At 36.1% G+C, this 17893-nt stretch overlaps 1 protein-coding gene across 1 annotated transcript in view; it reads left to right on the top strand.

The window, feature by feature from the left end:
* The window catches only part of Myo95E (Myosin 95E), a 57717-nt gene that overhangs the window by 4074 nt on the left and 35750 nt on the right, over positions 1–17893 (top strand). Inside the window, exons 3-12 of the mRNA XM_089639894.1 lie at positions 5597–5712; positions 7160–7230; positions 7919–8103; positions 9999–10062; positions 10445–10458; positions 10791–10875; positions 11193–11326; positions 13512–13659; positions 14384–14553; positions 17346–17579. Coding sequence (XP_089496020.1) covers positions 5597–5712; positions 7160–7230; positions 7919–8103; positions 9999–10062; positions 10445–10458; positions 10791–10875; positions 11193–11326; positions 13512–13659; positions 14384–14553; positions 17346–17579 — 1221 coding nt within the window. The remainder of the gene's footprint in view (positions 1–5596; positions 5713–7159; positions 7231–7918; positions 8104–9998; positions 10063–10444; positions 10459–10790; positions 10876–11192; positions 11327–13511; positions 13660–14383; positions 14554–17345; positions 17580–17893) is intronic.

Here is a 17893-nt window from a genome sequence, read left to right as displayed (position 1 = left end):
ATCTGTTATCCATGGTTTCAGTTTTTTATTTTTTGAATTATTCACATGGGATTCTTCAGTGACATCCTCAATATGTTGCAAGAGAGTTTCAGAGAAGGTATTAAAAGCAATGTCTACGTCTGTGGAGTTTAGAGTGGAGAGCCAATTTTCTAAAATAATTTTAGAAGTTAGTTTCTCGAGATTAATGTGTTTCTTTTTTATATTACTACGTGACGTTCCGGTAGTGGGTTTATTATGCATAAGACCAATTGCTATTGAGAAATGGTCCGTTATGGTTGATTGATATATAATTCCCTTTGCATTTTTTTTTGTTCGTAGAAATATGTGATCAATACACGAGTTACTAGTATCAGTTACTCTAGTAGGAGCATTAATATAAGAAATAAGCCCGTGTTGAGTCATGAGATTTTTATAGTCGAGAGTTTGTGATGCTTTTGGTTTAAGTAAATCTATGTTAATGTCACCGATCACCATTAGCTCTTCATTTGGTGTACAGTTAAATAAGGCCAAGTCTAAGGATTTAAGGAAGGATGAAATATTTTGGTGTTTAGGTGACCTGTATAGTGCAAGAATTGTGGTTTGGATGGTTTTTATTTTAAGGCAGTTGGCATTATCAATGATTAATTCAGAGATAATCGGGTCCAGCTCAGATTTTACATAGACAATTACTCCATCTGACTGAGTCTTATTATTTTGTGTATTGAAAACTGTAAATCCTGTAATGTTTTTGTGAGTGTAATTTGATTTGATCCAACATTCAGTTAAAATTATTATGTCAAAAATATTATTCAAATCGGCAAGTGTTACAAGAAGGTCATTATAGTTCTTATCAATGCTTCGAATGTTTGTTGAGAATATTTTTAATCGTTTATAGGGTTTTAGAATATTTATGCACTTTGAGGCATCATTGGTTTCAGGAGAAATCACGTTACCGTGGTTTTCTATTTGTAGATTAATATCAATCATTTCGTTTGACTAGTACCAGCTAATTGTATCACGAGCATGTATGAAGAGTATGGGTAAGTGTGATGAATAGATAAGAACAAGGTTAGTGAACAAAGATGTAATTAAAACAGAGTTAGAGCATTTCCAGTAACTTTCTTTCCAAGATTTAAATAGTATTGAGGTAAATGTATTAAGTGTTGTCAAGAAACAACCGCAAATATTAATACTGGTGAGAAATATTCGTGTTAATAAAAGTGGTATTATTTGTTTATATGGTGAGAATGTCGAAAGATAGGGTAAAACATTAGAATTTGTGACAGTAGTTATGTCAAAACTAGAGGAATCTGTTAAGGAAGGTATGAACACATTATTTTGGGTAAATACATTATTGATGATGGTGTAAATCATATAAAAACATGTGAGTAGGACAATACGTATGGAATGATCTACTGTTTTCTTATAGAATATTAAAGAGTCTTTAGTTTTTATCAAAATTAATAAACTATGGTAAGAGTAATTACAAGATAGATTAGCAATTTTTGCAATAGTTATGCTGTTACAAGAAAGTACGAATATGTTAATTTGAATGGTTAATAAATGGAAAATAGTTGTATGGATCATACAAAAACATGTTAGGAAAAAAATATTTACAGAATGATCTATTTTTTTCTTGAATAATGTTAAAAAATAATGTGTTTGGATGATAAGAAGTAAAATATGGTGAAAATGTTTAACAACAATATTAGCAGTGATTACAAAAATTATGTTCATACAAGAGAAATCTACTAAAGAAGGTAAGAATACATTATTTAGAGTATTTAAATTGTTAAGAGTGATACGAGACAAAGAGAAACTTGCAAGGAAAATAATATTTACGGAATGAACAAATTTTTCCTTAAAGGGTACTGAAAAAACTCGAGTTTCAAACAAAGGAGATAAAATATAGTAAGAATAGTAAGTAGCAAGATTAGCAATTATTACAATAATCGTTCGGTTACAAGATAAAAATACTAAAGACAGTAAAGATGCATTATTTTTTGTATATACTTTGTTACTAGAGATCCGGCACATATAAAAACTTGCGAAAAAAAAGATATCAGCCGAATGATTATTATTATTATGTAGCACAGTAAAGAATGAAATACCTTTTATCAACCGTCACAGTGATTGACGTTTTTGTCGATCGAGATCAAGGACATTTTTTATTGTGATGATTTTGGAGGTGTCCGTTTTTCTCAGCAGAATACGCCCCGAAGCCGTCCAGGAGTGTTTATAATCGTTTTCTTTTGAAAATTTTTTTGTTTGCGAAAGTAGATATTTTCCTTTTTGTGTCAGGTGTTCGGACACATAAATACGTTTGGCTTCTTGTGACAGTCCTAGGTCCGCTGTGTTTAGTTTATTTGTGGTGGTCGCAGTGGATTTTTTATATGCTTTAATTTTGTTAAGAAAATCATCACGTGATTTAATATTATTGAAAGACACTATTAATGATCTGGGATTTTTCTCGGACAGTTTCGGTCCTAGCCTATGTATCTTCGTAATTTCAGATTGTAAGGGTAGTGCGGTATCTCCATAGTTAATAATTTTGGATATTTTTTTTAGTGTTTCAATATGATTTTCAGTGTTTGATTCTGGAATACCTCTTATATCGATATTGCATATTTGGTTTAGGTACTCCAGTCGGTCAATTTTGTCTTCTTGTTGGGATATGGTATTTTGTAGGATAGAATTACGCTTATTTAATTCCATCATATCAGTATTGACTGTTTTTTGTGATTGTTCAATGTCAATTATGCGCTTTTTTAAATCATCCTGTTGTTCTGATATAAATTGTATTGATTTAATAATTTCTTGATTTTGTAAGATGATCGATTCATATTTTTGGGCATATGAGTCTAGTTTTTTTTCAACAAATTCCATTATATCAGTTTTAAAATTTGATAGTTCATTAATAAATAATCCTGAAGTAAGAAGCCCATTGCCATCTGTGGTTGTAATTGATAAACTATCTGTCCCTTTTGGCTGGACGGGTGCAGTTTTTGGTGATTCACTCATCTGTTTACCTTGTTTGACGATAGATGGCTCTTCATCATTTAATAATAAAAAATCATTTTTTGTCATCTGCTTCAGTTTATTTTTTGGATGTTGAATGCATTTTTTACACTTCCATTGTGTATTTCTTGCACTTCGACGGGAGGATTCCACAATTTCCGCACAGCCGAGATGATGATTGCTTTCACAGAGACAACAGCATACAAAGTCTGATGGGGTGTCAATATTTCGTTGACATATGATGCACTGAGTATTCATTTTGGATGTTGTTATAAGCGAGATCTACGTAAAAAATGATTTTTAGATGATAGCTTTCAATATAAGTTGGTAATCACTTTAGTTGACACTTGTTTACTTTATAACGGCAGAGTTTTTTTTTTTTCCGAAAATATTGACACTTGGTGACAGTTTTGTACTTGGGGTAAAAACAGTAAAAAACGCAACTCCGTGAGATAAGAATACACAGGTGTGATGCGCGATCCTCAATTTATTATAAATTAAAACTTTAAACTTGGTACACTATCTTTTTGTTTGTTGATTTTGTATTTGTTTAATGTGGACATAGAGAGACGTCAACACTAGACTGGGTGGGTATGTTGATTGATTATAAGATATATATAAGTTGATAGATTAATTATAAGTTCACAATTTCCATCAAATCAAAAAATAACTCTTAGAACCACACTAAATACCATTTACAAGAAGAAACCACGTGTCACACTAACACGGTTCCACGTGGGCAGGAATTACTGAGCTTGGAATTACGGTAGTCTTCACTTTGACAAAGTCTTTCATATGATAAACAAAATCATTTGGTATATATCTGTTTAGAGATGTATGTAGCTAGATAAAGGTTAAAATTAATTGTTAAGCTTGAATTTTGTACCATCTGTGTGGAGATATCGTAAGACTAATTAGAAATCAAGTATACTTGTGCTTGGGCAGCTAGGGCTTGGAATCTTCAATCACACATATGTGCGCATGGCAGCCAAAGTGTTAACCTTTTAACCGCGTTAATTTGCTCCATTTTATCTATACCCGTACGCAATACATATTTTCAAATACCTATGCACGCAATTAAATGTCAAATTAAAGCATTCTGGCATGATTTATTGGACTATATAGGCAGAACAGATTATTCTCCACAATATGATAACAAATCCTCGTGTGTCAACACTCTTAGATGTTTATAAAAACAAAAACATAATAGACGTACCGTGTCTTTTGAATGTGGTCCCGCCATTCACTCGGCGTGTGTGTACTTAGGCCACTGCGTTGATAGACACAAGTGGGTCACCATGAGCACTTATCATTTTTAGTTATGAAAACATTTCCTAAAACTGAACACTTAAATTTTATGTCACATAATATAATAACAAAATTGGACTAACGCCATCCGTTGACAAAATTGTAAACTATAGCACTCGAAGGCGCAAAGAGGCTCACTTGATTATCGATGTTTTTTAATGAAATACAATTTTATTTTCGAGAAATTCTTGTAGATGTAAGCATCATGATAGTTCTACGAATGTTCAAGCGAGCGGGAAATAAATTTATGTCGAAAGACCGCTGGAATGTCGGCATTTAAAGTTTCCGTATCAACTGTTGATACAGCCGCGTATGAGTATGGACTTTTTGCCGTAACAACAGTTGATACGGCCGCGTGCAAAGAGTTAAATGTTGCATCGTCCAATGCACTGACAAAAAACAGTGTGGGGTCCTGAAGCTCATTATTATAATATCATAGTGCTTGCCAAAAATACACTGGAAGATACCATAAAAGAGTCTCATGTCTCCAGAGCCTGTGGCACTATGGTATCCCTAATTTGAGAAATGATAATATGAAACTGAAATAATCATACCTGGCTTATTCTGATTTGTCTAGTAAATTTTTTTAAATTTTGAGTTGTACCCTGGTCATACTGAATGTATCTTTCACTCTAGAGTGAGTGTAAATATACCCAATTCCGGTTTACTTCTTTTTTTAAATTTCCTAACTTTTCCATAAATATCCCCTCCTACGATTCTAAAGCTGCCAGTATCCATTGGGTCAATGCTCTGGACCAACGTGTACAGGGACCTTGGCCGACCAACCGATCGGTTTCAGTTTTTCGTGCACACACGGCGCCAAATCGCCAACAGCATTCACACCAACATTGGCCCAACGTAAACTTGCAGCTTAAGTCGAGGAGCTTTCTCCCAATTTGTATCTTTCCTTCCCGACTCCCCCACTTCCATTCCTTCCCCCATACAAATGGGGAGTGCCAGAATTCCACTGGATGTGGGGAGTTGGCACTCCTGTGTGGTGTCACATGAAAAAATAAGGGTTTACAAATTTTAATTTGTTTTTTTATATAATTTTTTTTAACCTTTTTGCCGTCAACATGTTCAGTATGATACACTATTTTGTCATCATAGAAGATAATATCAAGAACTCTCAATGAAAATATGAAAGAGAGGAATGTAATCAGGTGGCAATAGCTCGATTGGTAGTGACGCTAGTCTCGGTAAGACTAGAGGATCTGTGGTTATTAACTTCTTCAGTGATTGAAATTACAATGAGGTCCTAATAAATTGAATAAACTGTTTTGTATTTCAGACGTACATTGGAAATGTGCTGATATCGGTAAACCCGTATAGGCAGCTGGCCCTCTACTCCGCTGAGTTGGTGCGAGCATACATCGCCCGGGCACCCTTCCAACTCCCCCCACACGTGTGAGTATTATATTTGTACTTGGTGATACGGAGGCCATTGAGCTGTCTTCTCTGTTTCACTTATTTCTATGACAGAAGCCCAGTTCGTATCCAGGTATCTGTTTGTATCTTCTTCCCATCTAGACAGAACAATGGTACCATCACAGACATATGAATATTAATAGACGAGAACCTAAAGGCGAGGGGTTAAACCAACCGTTGGAGAACGCAGAGGGGGAAGCTAACTGTGATTCGTCAATAAATCAATCTGATAGTATATATAGGCATCTCGCATTATAATATCACCATTTAGTTCTTAAAAGTAAAATCTGCTTTTGAATGAATAGACATTTTTACATGGGAGCGCAAATTGCTCGCCACGTTATGTTCAAATTTCAAAAAGTCAAAAAGTCCAAATTCAGCAAAGTAAATTTCTTCTATTTTCAGAGTCGAATATTTTGTTTCCTTATTTAGTTAAGACACTTTTACAAATGTTCATAATTTACTTACCCCAGTAAACAGCGACGAGCACACTTGACAATCGCCACATTCGAACAATGATCTAGGGTTGTCACAACCGCTCTGTTCCTATTTAATAAAATAATGTAATTATCTCTTAATTAAAATTAATTTACGCTAATTATTTCAAACATTATTTAATCACAATAATACGTAGCAGTTACATTATTATTTGCTCCTTGTTTTTGTAGTAATAACACCATTAAAGTGGAATAAATTTAAAAATTATTGGTTTATTATCCTTTATTAATACGACGGAGTTCCAGCAAGAAATAACAGATGAAAAAATAGACGTTCCAAATGATACTATTATGTATTTTATCAAAGCGCAAAAGGCGAAGGCACATCACTGATTCTTGTGCAAACAGCTTTGTGTTTCACGTCCATTGCGTGATAGTATATGTTTCTAAAACTGATCCATATTATACGATGTGAATAAGCTTAAAATAATGCTTACCTATGTAATGTAATACGACAATTGGGTTTATTCTCTTTTTCACTTCTATTTTTACAAGTTTTCATAGCGCAAGCCACCATTTTGCCGTGTTATTTCGTAAAATGAACCGATGATGCCTCGACCATAGCTCGACGCTAGTTCGCACAAGAATGATGATGTCACATATTCTAGATTCACGGGAGGCCATACGCGAGCCCAGCCGGCTCCAATGGAACCGGTATGGGGAGTGGGGAATAATACGCTTTTAATCACTTAGGGCGGCAGGTCTACTAATATTCATATGTCTATGGGTACCATAAATGAATTTGATTTTTAATCTTCTGCAAGCTAGTACACAAGAAAGAAATTCAGCAGACAAGTAGCTTACGTCTGCAGCGACTTTAAAACGTGTTCCCCGTTGAGTAATAAGTTGAAGACACCCATATGAAAGAAGTGTACAATACAGACATAAATTTCTGGACAAAACTAATATAATATTTGCTATATCAACAGATATGCTGTAGCCGGCACCGCCTTCCGCTGGCTAAGAGATAGAAATGAGAGCCAGTGTATTGTTGTATCAGGTAAATAAATACATTTTAAATAATCAAAAAAACTAATTTCAGTTGCGTGTCTGTAAGATTTGCTTTGAATAAGTATCATTTTCAAAATTTTAACTGATTGTGGAAACAATCTATAAAATAGGTACCAAAATTATTTTATTTAATAAATAATTCTGATTTTGAAATGTGTATTTCTTTTGTTTAAATTGTGTTCATTCGAAAAGTAAATTTCTGACTGTCGATAATTCACTATTTTGTTGAATTGCACCGGGTCTGCGCTAGTTAATAATAATTACAGTTACATATTATAAATTATATATGTAATCCTATTCATAATATAGTAAAATGTTCGACGTCGAGACTTTTTGGCGATAATAAATTTAATGTTCGACCATTCCTAAAAATCCTACAAGTTAAACATTTAGGACGGGTTGTTTCGGAAAATTTGAACAATTCATCAAATTTCAACGTTCATTTTCAAGTTCTGTGAAAGATTTTTTCAAGTTCTGTTTTTATTTCAGTTTTGTCAAGCAACTAGCCTACAATGATATAATAAAAAAACTTGAATAGGACTTTCACAGAACCCGAAAATGAATGTTGAAATTTGATGAATTGTTCAAATTCTCCGAAACAACCCGTCCTTACTCTTTAATTTTGAATAAGCATAAACCCTAAGAATAAATTTATTAATATGTGTATTATGTTCAAGGCGAGAGTGGCTCTGGGAAGACGGAGGCGGCCCGCATCTCTCTGCAGTGCGTGGTGCTAGCGGGGGGCGACGGGGGCTCCGGCACGTCCGGCGGGGGCTCCCGGGAGCGCCTGACGCAGGCCGGGACGCTGCTGGAGGCCTTTGGGAATGCCAAGACCCTGAGAAATGATAACGCTAGTAGATTTGTAAGTTGAAATTTTTTGCCATACATTCCGCAATTGACAATGTCTCAACCCAATGAAATTGATCAAGTATTTTTAAGTTGATTTTTTTAAATCTCTCTTCAAAGCATTTTGGAAAACAATTAGCAAGAACCAGAGTGAATTTCATTTGAATTTCTTGGAGTCACAAATATTGTATGCGAATAAGTTTTGTGGTTTTATTGTGGACTTTAATCATATTTGACACAACTATTGGGATAGCTGTGGTCAACAGTTAGAATTGGAAAGGGATTCTGACTTACCCTTGGTATTTTAAATCAATATTATGGCCTTGAGGGACACTGCGGTGATCACTGCACAAGCTTCCATAATATACTTCAATTAAACGCACTGAGGGAACAGTTAACGTGTACACTGCATATTTTTTCTTAACAAACTCATGATGTGTAATAAATTGTTGCAATGTCATTCATGTAGGTATATAGTTACTCCACACTGTCAGACAGGCACAGGTAATTGGGTAACGGGTATTTGGGTGGAGGAATGCAGGAACATTATATAAACATATGTTAAAGGGAGATGAATATAGCTGCATCAACAACCCTGGCGAAATTACATTGTTTTTTATGTATCTAATTGTCTTGTGACGTCATACGCAGTACAATTCATAATTCGAATGGCAGTGCTGCAGTACCACCACGCATATACACACTTTTCGGCCGGCCTTAAATATCAACATTTTGAAGGCTTATGTCTTTGGTACTATTCGGTACCCATATTCCAAAAAATTCCAAAGGTTCTGTCCTCACCTTGCTCTAATTAATACGATAGGTGCTTTTGTAAATAACATGAAATTTAATTGTAGGAGACAATCTTATTGCTTTATTAACAAAAAACTCATCATGCTGATTTAGAGTATAATACCTACATTCATTCAATACGTAATTCTTGTTGTGTTGTACTTTGTTTTGTTTCTTTCTTTCTCCTTTTCTATCCCCTGTATTTGTAATCGAGCATAATCTATTTTTACCTATGTACAGGGTTTTCCAATAAGAGGTGTTATTTTGAATAGCCCGCTATTTCGGTAGATGTTACTTTTGAAGCTGTCATTTTTTGACATTTGACAAGTAGAAACTACGCCATTAGTAAAAATGGAACGATGCACGCTTCAACAACGCATTGAAATTATTAAAATTCACTTGAGTGAATGAGTGATGAGGCCCATTTCCACCTCGGTGGCTTCGTCAACAAGCAAAATTGTCGCATCTGGGGCTCGGAAAACCCAAGAGTTGTTGAAAAGCCTCTCTATCCTCAATGTGTGACTGTTTGGTGCGGTTTATGGTCCGGCGGAGTCATTGGACCTTACTTTTTCGAAAATGAGGCTGGAGCAACAGTTACGGTGAATGGATTGCGCTATCGAGAGATGATTTATGATTTTTTATGACCGGAATTGGATGGTATTGATCTGGACAGCGTTTACTTTCAACAAGACGGCGCTACGTGCCACACAAGCAAGAAACCATTGATCTTTTACGATTGAATATCAAAATAACACCTCTTATTGGAAAACCCTGTATTAGTGGGTAAGTACCTTCTTCTATATTCCTACCTTGGCTCTGTGATTATGTTTAAATCACTGTCTGTTTCCTTTTTGTTTCTTCTTGTTTGTTGTACTTAACCTCCCTTTTTCTATTTGTGTACTGTTTTGTATGTGAAACTTATAATTTTGATATCAAAATACCAATGTAAAATTGTACCTATTAACTCCCACCTATGTATTGTAAGTTCCTCACGTCCTACAATGAGTTTTGTAACTCATCGGGATTGCTCTAGCAAGAAATAAAAATAGTAAAAAAATATAAAAAAGTTGTGTACTTAGATATAGAGTTTAAAATAATGGTTTTTTGTTTGTTTTCAAGGGAAAATATCTGGACATAGAGTTTGACTATAAAGGCGATCCCATAGGAGGTCACATAACCCACTGTGAGTGTCTTTTTGATTCTTATTGTTTTAGCTAATACATACATATAACCACTCGAGCGATTTTTGGCATATTATGGCAAATATGCAAAAAGTTTTAAATGATCGCTTGTCATAATGGGCCAAATTTATAGATCCTAAAAGTATGGGATAAACGGAGAAATCTATGTGGATTCACTGGCTTTAAACCGCAGTAAACAGTTTACATGTTTCCAAATTAATATTTTGAGGAATGATGTTAATTTAATAATATGGTAAATGTATACATATATGTTTATACAACCAATCACTCGAGTGGATAAAACAGTTTTGTTTTGTATGTACCCTAAAATAATCAAAATAAAAGGTAGACTTAATATTTTTTAATAATTTTCATGCAACTCAGATCTTCTGGAAAAGGTAAGTAAAAAATTGTAGAATGTGTTTTCAAGTGTTTTTTTTTTTAAATTATGCGATATTTTCTAGCCGTGAATTTTCAAATCTTTAAAAAGACAAAGTTTATTTGGTTTATTTATATTCGTACATAGTTTGGTTAGAATTTTTAAGATCTATTGATAGATTTATTACTAAAAAATTGCTCACTAATTATCGAATTGCAAAATAATCAAAGGAATAAATGAACTAGGTTTTTTCAATAATACATGTACACAAAAACAGCTAAAAACTGACCAGATTTGGAACGACGAGCTAATTTTTTCTGTATATTAAGCATATCTATGTGCAATTTTCAGACTCGAGTAACCAGTTTACAACAAGGGGACCGAAATTTCCACGTTTTCTACCAGTTGTTAGCGGGGGCTGATGTCCACTTATTAAGTTAGTACAAAAACAATATTTTATAAATAATTTTATGTTAATTCAAAACCCAAAAAATTCAAAAGACACTTTAAACTTAAATTATGTCATATTTTCATTATTAACGAGCTACGTGGCTGTCGCATATGTGATCCATCTGTAGCTATTTCTGTACACGGATATCGCTTGTGTTATCCATAAAGATTCGCTAAACACATACATATTGCGGCATGATGGGATAGGTTGCGTTGAAAAGGTCAGCGTAATATTTAAGCAACCCCTACCGTAATATTTTTCGTCTCTGTAAGTATTTGTACAGTATGTGATGTCTGTTCCAGAATGCTTGAAGCTCCAGCGCAGTGCCGAAGCATACCGCATCCTGCAGCGGCCCCGCGCCCCCGGTGCCCCCGTTCCCCCGCCCCCCACTGCCCGACACACCACTGATGACAAGCCACATTTTGCATTCACCAAGGTGACTAACATTCATTTTATAAATTTAACATTGTCATGTCTGATGAGCATGGACCCTTGTCAATCACCAGGGCTATGATGGAGCTAAGGCAAGGAGGGCAGAATGTGTGAAAGCATTGAAGAACCTTGATCATGTTGTCCTGTCTGAGGGTGTCTGGAGAGTCCGCCAGCCGTGAGCAGGACGACAGGTCCTCGCGAAATCCGAATGAGTTAGCTCCAGGTAGAGATTCATGGGAAGGAGTGCGCGAGGCCATCCTCAATTAACCAGCATCCATTGAACGTTTGGCAGGCTACGCGGGGACAATGAGGATTCATCTTTGTGTCACCCCGACAGCATGCTTGGTAATCCAGTGTAGTCTTCAAGGAATTATACTTCAAAAACACTCACAAATAAAACTATTTTATAATCCAAATAACTGATTGTATATTTTAATCTCACCGAACAACAACACTGGAACAAAGAACAGGCCGATCTCGCGTAGGAGTCAAAACTTTAGTTTTATGTTTGGTTAGTTTACACGGAAAGTCTGTATCCTTCATTCTCCGAAGGATCGGTTGATGGTATCCGCATGCTCTTTTTCATTTTTTGATATAAATTTCTCTGGCAAAACGCAACGTACACACTCAATTGCCCCAATAGCGCGTTTGGAACTCGTCTCAACTAGTCTACGTTTTAATTAATAAAATAGTCAAGCCAATCTCTGCGCCGCGAAATCGTCCTCCAAAAAAACCGAGCGTCTGTTCGGTTTCCCCCCGTATTGTCACCGGTCCTTTCTACCCGCGTTATCTCGCCCGCTCCGTACAACCGATCGCAGGGCAGCCACCCGAAAAACTTTCAAGAAAACAATAATCGGGCACTACTTTGGCAATTTAAATTTGCATAATTTTTTAACGTTACAACATCTAGGTACTTCTGTTATGGCTTGTCCACCTGCTGCCAGTATTTAGTCGAGTAGTTTGTGGTAACTAAGACAGGTTGTTTCACAGAAATTCAAATGTAACATTGCCATCAAATGGTCACTGAGCACCAGTTTGTTTTTTTTGACAGTTGAAAGAAAGGTCCACATAAAATTCCATTTCAGTTTTTGAACAAATTGTCATCAACAAAAGAGGACAACAAATGTTGTTAAGCTGGTCAACTTATTACAATTTGATAGAAAGCTGCAACACACCTAGAACTTTCAAATGTCATAAAAACAAAATGGCGCTGAATGGCCAGTTGATGACAATGTTACATTTGATTTTCTAAAACCAGGCCTAGTAGAATTAAGTGGCCTAGTAAAACGTCTAGTAGAATTTGTAGGGCAGTGCCCACCATGTGGACAGAGCAGTTTAGTACTAATTAGTATCCTTTTAAGGCCGAATTACACCTGCCGAGTGCTCGCCCAAGTCACTCGCTTTATTACTTGGCCAAGCAGCTTATTGAAGAGTCGAGGTGATCACAGAAGAGACAGTGGGAGAGACAGTTTATCGAGAATAGTTTAAAGTGCTGTCAACATGGTTTCGCGATGGAGAGAAAAGAGAAAAATTAAGAGACCTTTTCAACAACAAAACACTAAAAGATTCTAATATTTAAACATTTTAATTTTCTTTCTTTCACTGACATGCAGGTGGAGTGGGTACTTCATTGACCAAGTCATTGGACCTTGCTTCTATCCACTGTCTCTACTTGGCCGAATACTGACTGTACTGATCACATCAGCCGAGCATTCCGCCGAAAGCACTGTCTTGGCATTCGGCAGGTGTAATTCAAGCATTAGTGTAGGTGGGCCTGCTGTCCAATATCCGCATATGGACATACACTCCTACGTGCATACTTGTAGTAGGTGGGGGCATCAACTTGTGTGGACAAGTCATTAGCGATAAATAAAACACCGAATGTTTATAATCAAACATAATCGGTCACCTTATTAAATAACAATAACCGGTATCGTTATATTTGTAATTAGATTCGATTCAATCCCTTGGAATGCAGGTCTTTGCGGGTGACAAGTAATTTGATTAGTTCCCATTTTTGCCAACAGGCGAGAAAAGAGCCTGCGGCGGATAGCGAAATTAACCAAAACGAATATGGCGCTAATTAATTAATTTTCATCATTCATTAATTTATTAATCAGTGTTCCTTACAGTATATCACAAAATCATTTTAGCAAGGTTCATCAATGTATCTTTGTTGTTTATTTCAGACTGCCTTGGAAACCCTGGGTTTCACCGCTGAAGAGATCACCGACGTGTTCAAGCTGGTGGCCGTCGTCCTGAAAATCGGGAACATTGAGTTTGTACCGGCCACCAATATCGATGGGACCGTGGGCTGTTCCATCAGCCAAGAGTATGGTAAGGAATTTACCCCAATATTGATGCAGGAAATGTGAAGAGGGTGAAGAGACTCCAATTCACCTATGGTGCCAATGACCCGCCCTGTTGGAAACAAGGCTCAGATACCTGGGAAGATATATTGTAGAACCAGAAGACATAGCCACATATCCAATGACAACCCTGGTAAACTTCATTAAAGGGACCGGATTACTGTTAAAGGAATGAGGTAAAATGAGAGATAGCACAATAGGCCTATAGCCTAAGTGCTCACGGGAACTACATGTAAACCATCTCCGCACTATAAAAAAAAAAAATACCTCAACATTTATTCTCTCACACTTGAAAAGTGTTTATCGTTTGCTGACTGATTTTTTTGTTGTATTTTGTGTAGCACAGTGTCTTGGTAAATTTATGCTAGGGTGGAGCAGTCAATGTTTATGTTGTAATTGTATATCCGGCGAACTTAAGCACATAAGCATTCGAGCGATAGAAATTCCCAGGCCTTTGGTTATGGATTCAATCCCGCTCATTTCAAAAATCATGTCTCCAGATATTAATATGGAAACATATAAACTGCTTACTTTGGTTTAAAGCTAATGAATCCATCTATACTTCGCCTTCCATCCCATATTTATAGGTTTTATAAAAAAAAAATATCAACGAGTGAATTCTGTATCCCCATATATTTTGTCAAAACGTGCCGTGTCTGGGAGAGATTAACTACATTATCTTTCTTTTCCAGAACTGGTGGAGTGTGCTGGTCTCCTGGGCTGCAGCAGTGGTTGCCTGTCGGTGGCGCTGCGAGGGGAGTTTGCCGCTTCGGAGGCGTGCAGCAGAAGGGACCAGCTCGCCCGCACCCTCTACTCCCGACTCTTCACTTGGCTGGTCACCAGGGTCAACTCCGCTATCAAAGTATGTACATTTTAAGACATTCACGATAAAGAACACAAATAAAATTTTAAAAATATGTACAAGGAGGTTATGTAAATGTTTCATTTTAACACTTCCGCTCTGAAGGGGGTAATTCACTTCCCCCAAACGAAAGTTTTGTTCAATATCGAAGTTGTTTTTAATCCTAGAAAAACTATTCGGTAATCTACCTGCATTTAATGAAAATACTCTCCCCATCCCCCCTCTGGATGTCCCCACAGTAAAAAAATTTTATTCTCTGCAAACAATCCGCAAGTGTGGTCGTAAAAGATGGATTTTACTGGAAAGGGCTACAGTAATATAATAAATTTGAGTTACAGTCATTTCATACTATTTATTTTACCGTTTTGCATTACTTAATGATTGGTGGTCGAAAGATGGACGATGTCTGGTATAAACGGTAGGTAGTGACTAATATCTGAGTGCTACTAAAAAGGGCAAAAAGAATATGTGAAACACGATGGCTTCGCCATTTTGTGGGTGACCCTCATGACCCCCTTTGGAGAGTACGTAATTTTTACCGTCAGGTACGTTAAGGGTTAAATTAGAGCATGCTGAGTACGGATTTTGAATTTTTGGAAAATACCAAATAGTACATACCTAAGAAAATCATGATGTAACAATCATGATAAAACAACCTACAGTCCGCCTCGGAACAGGAATACCTAGTGAGGAGGACTGTGATATACGAAGATGAGGAAATCAAAATGTAACAATCATGATAAAACAATCTACAGTCAGCCTCGGAACAGAAATACCTAGTGAGGAGAACTGTGATACATGAAGATGAGGAAATCATGATGTAACAATCATGATAAAACAACCTACAGTCTACCTCGGAACAGGAATACCTAGTGAGGAGAACTATGATACATGAAGATGAGGAAATCAGGATGTAACAATCATGATAAAACAACCTACAGTCTACCTCGGAACAGGAATACCTAGTGAGGAGAACTATGATACATGAAGATGAGGAAATCAGGATGTAACAATCATGATAAAACAACGTACGCCGTCATGATATTTTAGGAGAATCTCGCCGGCTGGCCGATAAGCATATGACTTGCAAAAAATTACTAGCGCGGCAATACTCCATCGTTTTGTGTGTTTTGAGCGGTCGTTTTACCAAATTCATTTTGAAAGCTCATAACTTTGACATTTTTGGAGATTTCGAAAAATAATTTTACTGTCATTATTTACTCCTTAAAGAGACAACCTCGTTGCCGCAGAACAAAGCAATAAAATATCCATAGAGATTTATTTATTTAAACTGGGTTTTTACAGACGATCTCACTTACGTGAGAACAATCCATTTTTAAAAACTCAGTTAACATACAAATAGGTACAACAATTACCAAAATCTACTCAGCCATAGGACACATTAATTTTCATATACCTAAATAAAGATTAAAATATAAAACAAATAAAAATAAAAATTAAAAATATATATGAAATACAAATATTACAGAAAAGTAAGAGACGCAAGTAATACATAACATAATCAGTGAAACGTATTATTTTTTTTCTGAATCCATATAAATTATCGACAAAAATATCTACTTCAGTACACTCAATCTTATTATACAGTCGACACATTTGGGTCAGAGGGCTAAAATAGGCTATATTATTTTTGAAAAATGCTATGGTGTCTTAAACAATGGGAATTAGGACATTTATTTCAATATTGCTAAGACATAATGAGGTATCAAGATGGCCGTGGATAATTTTATGCAAACATATTAGGTCAGTCAATTGCCTTCTTATTTTAAGTGTATTAACCTTAAAGTATTCACGACGTGCGTCGTATGATCTAAGATGATCTATGATGATCTTCATCTCGCCCAAATATGTCATTCAAAAAACAGGATGGGACAATAGCACTTTTAGACACAGATGGAGACTATCTACGTTACTGAGAGCGAAAGAGCTGTCTCACTTTCATCACCGAGATTGGAACCTTATTGAATAGTTACATCATCGGAGAGTGAGATTTGGATCCGTTTTGGACACATAATTTGATGCTAAAAATCCCCGCACCACCTACTGTTACAAATTTGGTTTAATTTATTCAAATTAGAAAACAAGCTATTAAAAATACCAGCATTTAAGGTCACCCACTGCAGCGTGTTACAACACTCGAAATCAGGTGAAATCACGCACTCCTTATGTAGATGGCGATAAGGTTGAAATTCCTCGTTTTGATTTAAATTCTTGCTTTGATTTATGCGAAGTGAAAACATCGCCAAAAGCGTGTTTTATTTTATATTGTTAAGTTCAATTACAAGTATTTAAATGTTTTTTATAGAATTAATATTATTTGACCGGTCGGTGGCCGAGTTGACATCGCGCTTGGGCCCACCCAGGCGTACCGTGTTCAATTCCTCGGCTGGCTAAGTCCTCCATCACAACACAAGCAACATTTTCCGCTTTCTGTGGTGGTAGTAGGAGATTTTCAAATATTGTCAGGTTATTTGTAACCCGGGAATGTTTGTCTTTCTTTTAAAATTTTTTTTTTTTTTTTTTTTTTATATAACTTTGTTTTCACATTATACAATAAAACCATATCTGAAAAATGGTTCATAACACCAAGATGTGTTCTACTTGCAGTATTTAATTAAAGCATCTATGCAATAAAATTTTCAACCAAAACCATGATTTTGCATTACTTGGCAGTGCATTACCTTAAGTTGCATGGTGCATATTATTTAAAAAAAAAAACTAAATCAGTGGTATTTCCTCCTAGCATTCTACTAATTCAATTTTGGTTGTAGGTGTCGTCCTACAGCAAGCGCTCCTCTCTCTCCATCCTGGACATATACGGCTTTGAGTCGCTGAACACTAACGGGCTGGAGACGCTGCTCATCAACTACAGCAACGAGGTCCTGCAGCACACCATGCTGGCAACCACGCTGGGGGCGGAGCAGGATGAGTATGTGCGCGAGGGGCTCGACTGGCAGAGAATACCCTACTTCGATAACGAGCCCATCTGCTGCCTTATCGACTCGGTAATACATCTTTTATATATTAAAACAAACTAATTCACTACTTGACTGCTACTGTAGCCACCTCTGGCCTCATGAAAAAATGAGGCGAAATAAAGGAGATTTAAAATGGGACTAAAGCCTTGGTGCTAAGGAATGCTATGCCAACCGTCTCTGTATCAACAATAGTAAGTACAGGGTGTAGAGCGGGAACTTCCTCATTCAAAAAAATAAAAAGAATTGGTAAATATAAAAAAACAAAAAAACAAAAAGTATTGGTAAATATTAAAAAAATTACCTTTATGTAATGGAAAAAGAATAAAAATGATATCTCCAAC

The sequence above is a fragment of the Hesperophylax consimilis genome, chromosome 14 (genome assembly GCF_061612785.1).
Source record: "Hesperophylax consimilis isolate HC1 chromosome 14, BYU_Hcon_1.0, whole genome shotgun sequence".
NCBI classification, from domain to species: Eukaryota; Metazoa; Arthropoda; class Insecta; order Trichoptera; family Limnephilidae; genus Hesperophylax; species Hesperophylax consimilis.
The sequence above is the reverse complement of the archived record's forward strand: the minus strand, read 5'-3'. Positions and strand labels throughout refer to the sequence as shown.